General features: G+C 42.6%; 1 protein-coding gene across 2 annotated transcripts in view; it reads left to right on the forward strand.

The window, feature by feature from the left end:
• The window catches only part of SLC4A8 (solute carrier family 4 member 8), a 74835-nt gene that overhangs the window by 1601 nt on the left and 60988 nt on the right, over positions 1-12246 (forward strand). For both annotated transcript variants that reach the window (XM_055337160.1, XM_055337161.1), the window contains exon 2: positions 11796-11877. In XM_055337160.1, coding sequence (XP_055193135.1) covers positions 11796-11877 — 82 coding nt within the window. The remainder of the gene's footprint in view (positions 1-11795; positions 11878-12246) is intronic.

A 12246-nucleotide genomic window follows, 5' to 3' on the forward strand; every position in this document is an offset into this window, starting at 1 on the left:
GAGCCACAGGGAGCTATGTGGGGAGTGGTGTGAGATGCACTCTGGGGTCCTTATGGGCCATCCTGAGAAAGTTGGGATTTATTTGAAGAACAAGGGGAGGCCACTGAAGGGGTTTAGGGAGGGAGGGGAAGGAAGAGAGAGAGTGTGAGAGAGAGCACAAGTACATGAGAGTTGGGGGGGGTAGTATGAGAGAGCAAGTTCCAATGAGATCATGATCAGGTTCTCCTAGTGAAAGATTTCTCCGGCTCCAGTGCGGAGACTAGAATAGGCTGGAACGAGTGTGAGGAGACAGTGTCCTTAACGTGCACAACGTGTACCCGTTGTATTGTCAAGATCGTAATAACCCGTAAACTTCTGTTAGTGCTCCGTGAACGTGATAATGCCTGAGTGCTTCTGGGGCGGAATCAGAAATAATGATCTCCTTCACATCCAGTTCGTGTAACTTTCATGGTGGTGGGGCGAGGAGAGGAAAAGGAATAGAGCAGAAGCTGTAGGACCTCTTGAAGGCTGAGTCAGGTGATGGGCAGACGGGTACCTGAGATCTAGGGAGGAAAAGAAATGAGGGCAGGAGGAGGAAAGGAAATAGGGATGACTTGGGGGACACACAGTCAACTGATTGAAGTTTACCGATGAGGCCTCCTATGTGCAGCTGGGTTGTCTGTGTGTGTATGTGTGTGTGTGTGTGTGTGTTGCAGGGGATGGACCTTGCAAAGCCAGGAGATTGTGTAACTTGATGTAAACGGAGATTCTAGGCATCACGTCTAAATATATTAAGTCTAGGCTGTTTTCTCTGGTTTTGACTACTCTACTCACGTCCTACACTCTCCTCTGCTTTCTCTCTTGCTTCTATTTTTTTTAAATTTATTTTTTTATTTTTTTATTTACGATAGTCATACAGAGAGAGAGAGAGAGAGGCAGAGACACAGGCAGAGGGAGAAGCAGGCTTCATGCACCGGGAGCCTGACGTGGGATTTGATCCCGGGTCTCCAGGATCGCGCCCTGGGCCAAAGGCAGGCGCCAAACCACTGCGCCACCCAGGGATCCCTTCTATTTTTTTTTAAATAAGATTTTATTTATTTATCCATGAGAGGCAGAGACACAGGCAGAGGCAGAAGCAGGCTCCATGCCGGGAGCCCGATGCGGGACTCGATCCTGGGACCCCGGGGTCACGCTCTGGGCCGAAGGCAGACGCTAACTGCTGAGCCCCCCAGGCGTCCCTGTCTCTCGCTTCTATTGTCCACTTTCCGCGTGGCAGCCAGAGAGAGCTTTTAAAAACACAGGTCACGCCCGTTCCTATCTTGAGACCCTTCCGTGGCTTCCCAGCGCGTGTGAGAATGAGATCCAAGCTCCTCAGCGCGGCCCACCGAGCTTCAGGCCTCTCGTCCTGCACCTCTGCTGTGGGTTTCTTTCTGTGTCTTCAATATGGCAAGCTCCTGCGTGCTTCAGGACCTTTGTTCTTGTTCTCTCTGCCTAGGACAGGATTCTCTCCGGGCTCTTTGGTGACTCAGCTCAAGTGTTGCCTCCTCAGAGTGGCTTCCCCTCCCCTCCACCCGCAGTCACTCTCTCATGTGATCCTGTCGTAGATGGTAATAGCTCTTCTAACTTACCTGAAGTGTTCTTGTTCCATCTCATTATTACCTTTCTGAGTAGAAGCTTCATGAGGGCAAGCGCCAGGCAGGAAGTCTTGTCACGCAGCGCAGTTCCCGGCGTAACATAGGGGCTCAGTTGGGTGAGCGAATGAGTGACTTTCCTGTTTCCCGAGCCGACGTGCTTCTCCTTGAGGAGCTCGTGGTCTTGTCAGGATTAGCACAGAGCATCAGGTGCCCATTGCCTGGTCACACAACAGCTCTCCCTTGTGTGTGGCTGTGCCTTTGCTCAGGTGTTCCAGCTGGGAACTCTTTCCCCTCCTCTTCACCTAGAATATTCCATTTAGCTTTCAAGGTCCGGCTCTGTGTCACTGTCAGAATTTGTCACTCGGTCTTCTCTGCTCACAATGCCCACCAAGAGCTATTACTGCCTCCGGAGGATGTGCCTTTAATCCCTCTGCAAGACTGTAGTTTGTGTCTTTGAAACCTAGACCAGTGTGGCTTGGAGTGAGCCCTTAATGAGCGTTTGGGAAGATATATGGCAAGGTGTACAAAGGGTGTTTTGGATTGGGCGGAGACTGGACTGAGGAGGCCAGCCAGGAGGCTGTCGGGTACGATGTCTCAATGAAGGCCTGCGGTACCCAATTTTGATGAGATCTCTGGAGGTGGTGACTGAAAGCTAAGGAGTCAACGAGCTCTTAAAGGGGCCAGGTGGTAAGGGAGGAAGAAGATCAGAGAGCTTTAGGGAGAGCCTCTAGCTTGGACTGGAGCTGAGGACGTCTTGTATCTTCAACGTTCTCCTGACCAGGACTTGCAGAACTGAGCAGAAAGAAGTGCTGGAGGAGAAGCCTGGCGTGGTGCAAACCATCAGCACTTGAGCCAAGTGGTGCTGCGAACTACAGGCACGTTGAGGCGTGGTGTCAGTGACGGAGAGGGGAGCAAGTGAGTTTGGGTGGTCACCAAGGCTTTAGGTGAATCAAGCCTGCTCAGAATGGAACATTCTACAGAAACCTTTTAGAAAACCAAGCCCTGGGAAATGGGTGATAGTTGGGAATGACGGCTGATGAGAAGACAGTCACGTTCCATACCTTCTGTGGACCTGAGAAAACTCCTTCTGGCCAGGACTTCCCGAAGGAGACCTGAACGCCAGCACCTAATGCCTGGCGAGTGTCCGAGCCCAGCAAACATTTGCTGAATGGGATCGAATGAAAGTGTCAACCATAGCAGTTTCTCCTCTCCTACGCTCCAGTGTACAATGCTTATTCCTCCACCGTCTCCCAATACACACTAGGTGTTCTTTTCCCGTGTGTGGGTGGGTGGGGGGAACTGTGAGCATTCTCTGTGCTTGGCTTTACCAGCTCTACTGGGGAGCTTCAGTAGGAGAGATGTGGGCTGTCCTGCTAAGCGGAGAATCGAGGTAGTCTGGGGGACCATTCGGGGTGCCAATCTACTTCCTTCAGAATCTGCAGATAATTGCTTTAGCTCAGGTTTGCCTTGGCAGGGTAGACAGCGCTCTCGGTCAAGATTACCACGTACTGATCAGGACGCAGAAAGTAACCATGTTTACCTTAGATCCGCTGCCAGGTAACAGCAACAAATCTTGGATAATGGAGAGGTTGGCTGTTTCACATAAGGTACTAAGAAGTTTACTCTGGTCTTGGTAGTTAGGGAACCACATGTGTGATTTAGTTTCTATTACCAGCATAGCACATTACCACAGATTTTGTGACTTAAAACGACACACGTTGATTATCTCCTAGTTCTGTGCGTCTCAAGTCCAGTGCAGCTCTCACTGGGCTATATCCAAGTGTGGGCAGGGCTCTAGTTCTTTCTGGAGGCTGTTTCCGTGACTTCTTCAGCTCTGAGGACTTCCTGTATTCCTTGGCTCCTAGGAATGAGAGGGTCTTCCACCCCCCTTCCACCTTTTAGGGATCCTTGTGATTACGTTGAGCCTACCAGATAATCCAGGATAATCTCTTCATTTGAAGTTCAGCTGATTAGCAACCTTACTTCCATCTGCCACCCTAATCAGGAGGCCATTTATTCTCCGTACCACCGCGTACTAACTAGTAATCAGAACACCGAACAGGAGTGACTCCAGGTGAGGTTCAAGAAGAGAATCACCGAGAAACCAGAGCTACTTTGAAATCTGAGGCCCCCTTCAAGGCTGCTGAAGAGTCAGAATAGGAAGCTCACAGGTATTCAGGAGCTCAGGGCCACTGAGAGGAGGTCCAGAACAGCTGCACGAGTCCTTGGGGAACCTTTTTTTTCCTGCCAAAGCAGTCTGAATTCAGCGAGGAAGTCAAATTGAGGGCATTAGGCAGATGGGCATGTGTGGGCCGGATTCACTGACAAGGGTGTACAGGGAGCCCAGAACTCCAAGACCTTGCTGGCTGAAGAGGAGGATGGAAGCGAATGAGCTGGAGAACTACTGGAAGTCTGCTCAGTAAAAGGCAAAGTGCAAGTTTCAAGTACCAGGTTCTGGCACACTAAGGATTTAAGATGGTGATACCGTGGATCTCGCGCTGTGGACATTAATGCATGATTAGGTGACCTGGTCTCTGAAATAACTGGGTTTTTTGCTTTTGGCAATATTAGCATATATTAAGAAGAATATAGAGAGGTTTGAGTTTGAGTTCCTCCTATCCTACTTAGCTCTTGTGTGATCTTCCTTAGGCTTAATTTAAGATTGCTGTAAGGATTAAGTGGGGTAACAGACGTATAGGAAGTGCTCAGTAAATATTTGTTCCTGATACTGTATCAACTCAGTTTGCTGATCAGAAGCCCTGGAAGTCACTTCTATATTTGTTGTTTTAAAAATGGTTAGATGTAGCTCAATAAATGCTTGACTCTTCCTTGTCTGGGGTGAGGATGGGAGGGTAGAGGGCTATTAGGGTGTTACGGTACAATCTCTGAAAACACCGATCCTTAGGAAAAAAAGATGAAAGGGGTCTTTGGAGGTGAAAAGCCTGAGACTAACTGTAGGATAGAAGGGGGAGTTGAGTTTGGCAGGTCCACCACCCGCAGGGCCAGAGTGGCGCTGCAGGGGGCATGAGTCAGGGAGAGGGCTCAAGGTGGGCTCCACCCTCTGCTGCCTTCCCCCTCCCCTGCAGCCTCTGAGGCTGCTTCCAGGAGCTGGAGCCATTATGTGAGACTCAGCCCTGCCCCTGCCTTTTAATTTGTCCATTAACTGTAAGTAAGAATCTGGTCTGCTACTCAGGTATAATTCATTCATTTCTCAAGGCTTATAATAAGATGTGCCCTGCAATGTCAGTGTTCTAATGTGTATTTAACCTCCTTAGTTCTTTTTATCTTATCTCGTCCTTGAGGTAGGCACCCAAATCAATTCACATTTACATGGTGGGTCGTTGTCAGTGAGCTAGCGGGAAGTACAGAAAAGAGGAGACTTAGAAACACCACCTTGTCTCTAGTTCTTTCTTCTTTCCCTCCCTCCCTTCTTTCCTTTTTCTCCTAAACTTATATAATGAGGTTCTCATGATTCCAGGGTTTTCTGAGTCGCAAGCTTCTCTGAGAATCTGATGAAAGTTATGGACCTGCTCAAGAAAAATGCACACACACGCGTAATCCTGAAGACCATACATGGGAACCCTAGAAATCTATGGATGAGAAATTCTCTCTACCAGAAATAATGATGGTATCAGAGGCAGTAACAGCCAACTGGTGAGGAATCTGCAACAAGCACAGACCCACGAGACTCGATATTCTTTTCATTTTTTAAATAATTTTATTTCTTTATTCAAGAGAGAGAAACAGAGATCACGACAGAGATAGAGCACAAGCGGGGAGAAGTGGGAGAAGCAGACTCCCCACTGAGCAGGGAGCCCAACACAGGTTTGATCCCAGGACTCTGAGATCATGACCTGAGCCGAAGGCAGATGCTCAACTGACTGAGCCATCCCAGGCGTCCCCATTTTTTGTGATTTTAAATAAACTTTGTATATACTTGAAATTTATGGAACATTTCAAGCAGATAGCAAAGTTACTCATCATGTACCCATGACCTGGCTTGTTTCATTATGTCCCCACCCATTCTCCAAATCCCAGACATCATATCATTTCATCAGTAAAAACTTCAGTATGTGTCACCAAAGATTAAGGACTCTTTTAAATGACATAACTAGCATATCGCAATATTATTGTTATTTTTAAAAATTAACAATAACTCCTTAATATAATCAAACATCCATTTAGTTGTCTAAGTTTATGTCAGTGTCTTATAATTTTTTAAATAGTTGGTTTATTTGAACAGGGATCCAAATGAGGGCCACACATTCACATTCAAGCCTGACATTTCAAACGTTTTGGCTAATGGTATTTGACAGTGGCTCTGTTTTCTTTGGCTAGACAAAGAAAGTGGATGAACAATTCAGTGAATTTCGGCTGTGGTTAACTAATCTCAGTTAAAGAAACAAGTTGATTTTTCAACCTGAGTATTTCGGATGATTGACCTTGCTCTCCATATTTTGTTTTTATAGTTCTTAGAGTCATAAAATCAATGATCCCACTCTTCCCTTACCCCCTTCCTCCAGATTCCTGCTGTGTTCTATGCTGTGCTGGTTATCTGTGCAGAGTGCTAAGCGTTGTTAACGCATCGGTCCCTGTCCTTTGGATATTACAAACCTACGGAGAAGCCAACATGAAAAATCACTCATAAAACGAACAAACCAAAACTCATATATATACATATATATGAAGTTTTATGGGAAAATATATGATCATATGATAGAGTTCAGAACCCTAATAAATATTTATTCATCACAATTTTTAGATACTTACACAAACCGGACATTATACTAGCTGCTAGGTACATAGTGGTGAACATAGGCACAGAACCTCCCCTCTGGGACTTACAAGAGTGCAAACTACTTACAGTGTTAAGCTACTATATTGGGCTTTAAGAACGTAAAGATGATAAATTGTGGCTGCTACCACAGGAAATCCATGATCTAAAGGATAAGCTAGATTAACAAATAATCTAAAATAAAGACAAGTTTTTCTGCCTAAATGTTGTTTTACTTTATATGAGTCTTTCCATTGATGGTAAAGATATTTTTGAAGATTTTGAATAATTTTAAATAATTATAAATTGTGAAAAATAACATTTCTAAGTTAATATATTATTTTACATATCTGTAATCTTTCAGTTATCTGTAAATAGTTCTGTGTGTATCACTCTGAAAGATAAGAATTCTTTTTTTTAATTCAAAAATTTAATTTCAGTATAGTTAATGTACGTTTTATTAGTTTTAGGTTTATAATATAGTGATTCAACAATTCCATACAAAAAAGATAAGAATTCTAATTTTTTTAAAATTTATTTATGATAGTCACAGAGAGAGAGAGGTAGAGACACAGGCAGAGGGAGAAGCAGGCTCCATGCACCGGGAGCCCGACGTGGGATTCGATCCCGGGTCTCCAGGATCGCGCCCTGGGCCAAAGGCAGACGCCAAACCGCTGCACCACCCAGGGATCCCAAAAGATAAGAATTCTATAAAAAATAAGCACAGTATCACCTGAGGAAAACATAGCTGTTTCTTTAATATAATTAAAGATCTAGTCAATATTCAAATTTCTGATCGTCTCAAACAATTATTTAAAAAAAACCTAAAAAATATTTCAGTTTATTTGAATCAGGATTCAGATAGAGTCCACACATTGAAATTGATTTGTCATCTCTTTTAAATTTCTGCTTTCACCTTCTCTCTCTCTCTCTCTTTCTCTTATTGCAATTATTTATTTTAAGAAAGGGGCAGGCGCAGGCGAGGATTTGTTCTATAGTTTTCCAGAGTTTGGACTTTGTTGATTGTATTCTCCTGCTGGTGTTTTTCCATGGAACTCTGTTTCACTGTATTGTCAGTAAATTGGTATTTGGATGTAGAGGCTTGATCAGATTCAGGGACAATTTATTTGTTAAGATTACCTAATGGGTGGTGATATGGCCTCCCATTAGGAGACATAGAATGTCTGGTTGTTCTTCTTTGTGATGTTAGTGGCTGTTGAAAATCAATGCAGTCCATTAGGGATTGCAAAATGGTGATGTCCTAATTCTAACATTCTTTTTAAATTTATTCTTTCCTATAATAAGAAACTTCTCTTATTTCTTCTGTTATTACTCTATGGTGCAATTTATATAGGAGAGCCAGGATAAATTTTTGACAGTTTTCAACATAATGAGTTGGCTTGTTAGCATTATCCTCCAGTGGTGACCAATTAATTTTTAGAGTGACATTGTGAACTCATGGATTTCAACATATTTGATATATTTAATCTTTTGCAGTTACTACTTTTGTTGATACTCAAATTATCCTAAAAAGCATGGGATCTCTTTAAGTTGACTCCTGAGTCCTTTTGACACAACCCTCGTTGTCTGTGGGTGCCTCTTAGTAGAAAATGGCATTTTCAGAGACCACAATCTCGGTGCTAAGAATGCTCATTGCTTTTGGCTGATCATTTTTTTTAGGCCTTTTGAGTGGACAGAGCTAGAAAATGCAAATTTAGAAGTTTAAAGACATTTAAAGATTAAAATATATGTTTTTATTGATACATCTGATTCAAATTCAGGACTACATGTTTTCTTTTCTTTTTTCTTTTTTAAAGATTTTTATTTATGTATTCATCAGAGACACAGAAAGAGAGGCAGAGAAACATGCAGAGGGAGAAGCAGGCTCCCTGCGGGGAGCCCGATGCAGGACTCGATCCCAGGACCCCGAGATCATGCCCTGAGCCAAAGGCAGATGCTCAACTGCTGAGCCACCCAGGTGCTCCAGGACTACATGGTTTTTACTTAACTTCTATCTTAGGATTGTATTTTTACCCCTGCAGAGAATGCCAGTTTTCAGTGACATTGAGAGTGACAGAACAAGTTTACATAATCACTCATTTGTTTATCTCACAATGCACAGCAGTCTTAGAGTGATAGCACCAACTCTACCACCAGTAGGTAACTAAAAAGGAGTTTAAGATCTTCTGAAATTCTTTTCATCTTTAGGGTATATGCCCCTATGGATGTTCAGTCAATTTATTATAGCTTAACATTACTTGGAATAATTCTCTTGGAATAGTTATATCATCAATTTGTCATTTGCTTCATTTCGTTTCTCATTTCTGGGAATTGATTTTATTTTATTTTATTTTTTTAAGATTTTATTTATTTATTTGACAGAGAGAGAGAGAGGGAGCACAAGCAGGGGGAGCACCAGGCAGAGGGAGAGGAAGAAGCAGACTCCTCACTGAACAGGGAGTCTGATGCGCAGCTCCATTCCAGGGCCCTGGGACCATGACCTGAGGCAGGCACTTACCTGACTGAGCCACCCAGGTGCCCTTGGGAATTGCTTTAAAAATTTTTAGTTTTGTTTTAAAATTATGTGTGATATTTATAAAACAGGTATATTCAAAGATATCTGTTTTTTTTTTTTTGTCCTTGTCTCCTAGTCTACCCTAAATCCTCACTCCTCTGTAGGTAACTATTCAAAACAGTTGTTCATGGCTTATTCTTCCTTGATATGTTTTTAAGTATAAGCAGATGCTTATGTTGTAACATACATATATATATACACTTATATATATGCTATATAATATGTATGTAAAAGAAAAAAGGTATCAAAAATATATGTTTATTTTAAAGTAGGATCTATGCCCAACATGGGACTTCAACTCATGACCCCATGATCAAGAGTACCATGCTCCACCAACTGAGCTAGCCAGGTGCTCCCAACACCCTTTTCTTTGATAAAAGTTAGCAAATTATAGCAATTTTCTCTACCTTGCTTTTTAAACCGTATTATATCTTGAAGATTATTCCATAGTAGTAAATAATATGTAATTTTAAATATCTATAAACTAAATTCATAAAGTACTATAAATATTGGAAGCAACCCAAATGTCATCAATAGATGATAAAGAAGATAAAATACACACACACACACACACACACACACAGAGGACTGTTACTCAGCCATAAAAAAGAATGAAATCTTGCTGTTTGCAACAACATGGATAGACTTGGGAGGTATCATGCTAAGTGAAACAAGTCAGAGAAAGAAAAATACCATATGATCTCACTCGTATGTAGAATTTAAGAAACAAATGAACAGTTAAAAGAGACAAAAAACGTCAGACTCTTAAATACGGAAAACAAATTAGTGGTTGCCAAGAGGATGGGTGAAAAAGATAAAGACTTAAGAATACACTTACCTTGATGAGCACTGGGTAATGTGTGGAAGTTTCGAATCATATTATACACTTGAAGCTAATTTAACACGTATGTTAATTATACTTGAATAAAAAAAGAAATAGAAATATACTTGAATTAAAAAAAGAGTAGCAGGGATCCCTGAGTGGCGCAGCGGTTTGGCACCTGCCTTTGGCCCAGGGCGCAATCCTGGAGACCCGGGATCGAATTCCACGTCGGGCTCCCGGTGCATGGAGCCTGCTTCTCCCTCTGCCTGTGTCTCTGCCTCTCTCTCTCTCTCTCTCTCTCTCTGTGTGACTATCATAAAAAAAAAAGAGTAGCATATCTATGTAGACATTTGACTTTCATCTACTTACTTAAAAATTGGTTTATTCAAGTTGCTCTCAAAAATTTTTTTGAGTCTTCTCATTAGGAAAATGGATTGCTTTACATTCAGGGTTGCCTTATTTGGGGACATAGATAACTGAAAAGGAAAAAAGAGTAAAATTAGGACAGTAAGCTGGAGATTTGAGCAGGATCTAGAAGGTGGTCAGGATTTAGTGAAGAGTTGGGGATGGGGTGGGGCGCATTAGGTGACAGAACATGTGAACAAAGGCATGAAAGTGTGAATGTGCACAGTGCCCATGAGATCGGTGAACTTGACTGCAGGTTTGATAAGAGAAATAGACTGGCGGGAAAATCAGTTCAGATTTTTAAAAAATAATTCAGGGTCTTGATAAGGCAGGTGCCATTATATTCATTATTTTAACAAAGAATTATTAAGTCCCTACTATGTGAAAAGTCTGTGTAGCATGCTGGGGAAACATTGGTGAGGAAGACAGACAAGGGTCCTTCGCTTGAGCAGAGACATTTCATTATGAAGGAGAAGTACAGTGTGCTATGAGGGCATATAAATGGAGGGACCCAGCTTGGTTCAGATGAGGCTAGTCAAGGAAGTCTTTCAAGGAAGTTCATTGAGGCTGAGATCTGTAGGATGAATAAGTGGGCTGCTGGTGGTGGAGGTGAGGACAGTAGGGAGAGGGTGATAGTTCTAGGCAGAGGGAGCAACACTCAAGGAAGAACGTAAATGTGGTTCCAGAACTGAAAACATGTCCAGTGTGACTGAAGGGGCTGGAGAGTGCCCTAGAGTAGATGAGACATGAGAGTGGATTCAAGAGAAATTGCAAAAGAAGACTCAATAAGGGAGAAAATGATCTCCCCAACGGCATGTGATGGGCACTCAATATACATGGAATGGATAAATAAATACACTTGAGATTTCAAACGTGGACTAAGGAATGATGGTGCCAGGGTAAGCATAAGTAAATGAGCACAGAGTGCTAGTTTTGGAAAGATTAGTTTGGTTTTAGGCACATGGATCTTGCGGTTCCCATCTCAATAGTTTATCAAATACTGAGTCAATAGTTTCAATAGTTTCAGGCTACTGTTGAAGTTTTAGACTCAAGTGAGGGAAACAAAAGGTAGAGTGCTCTTGCTTCCTCTATGGTTAGAGGAAGAATATGAGCCTTTGGTTGAGAGAGGGGAGACTTGACTTGATCAGAGGAAAAAGATGGAGAATTTCAAGGACAGAGGCTGAAATACCGTAGAGGTTGAGGAGACCAATTTACACTAAATGAAATGATGTGGTTGGCACCACTTACAAAATGCAGATGTATTATCCCCTTGTACAGGTGGAGGGGGGAGTTGGAAAAGGCATGAGATCTGCAGTCACAAGACCTGAGTTCAGTCCCACCCCTGCCTTTTACCACATTTGTGCCCTTGAGCAATAATTACTTCATTTTCTCTGAGTCTCAGTCTGCTCTTTTATAAAATGAGAAAGAATGGCTGTCATGTTTGTGTCCCAAAGTTAATGGGAAGTTCAAATGAAAAACTTATGTAAGCAATTGTATTTGCTCCCCCAAGGGTTGCCCAAAGGGTCTGGCATACATGTGCAACTTAAATGAATGTTTGAATGAATGACTTAATATTACTGGATCTACTTAATTATGTTTCAACAGAGACCAGATGAAGAAGCTGTGGTGGATCAGGGTGGGACCAGTACAATTCTCAACATTCACTATGAGAAAGAGGAGTTGGAAGGTAAGAACTGTGGTTTTGTGTGCGTGATGGGGGAGAATTATTGAGAGCAGCCTGGTATGGGAGGAGAGCTTTGCCATCGGAAGGCCTGAGTTGGAGCCCTCTCTTTCTTACTAGCTGTAGGACCTTGGGGGAAAATCAATTCATTCCCCGTAGGCTCTATGTCCTTATCTGTTAAATAAAAGTAGGGATATTAATGCAGAGAACAAACTGGTGGTTGCCAGAGGGATGGGAGGTGGAGAGAAAGCAATGGGTGAAATAGATAAAGGGGATTAAGAGATACAAACTTCCAGTTATAAAATAAATAAGTCGTGGAGATGAGAAGTATGGCATAGGGAATATAGTCAATAATACTGTAATAATGTTGTTTGG

This window comes from Nyctereutes procyonoides, unplaced genomic scaffold, assembly GCF_905146905.1.
Source record: "Nyctereutes procyonoides isolate TBG_1078 unplaced genomic scaffold, NYPRO_anot_genome, whole genome shotgun sequence".
NCBI lineage: Eukaryota > Metazoa > Chordata > Mammalia > Carnivora > Canidae > Nyctereutes > Nyctereutes procyonoides.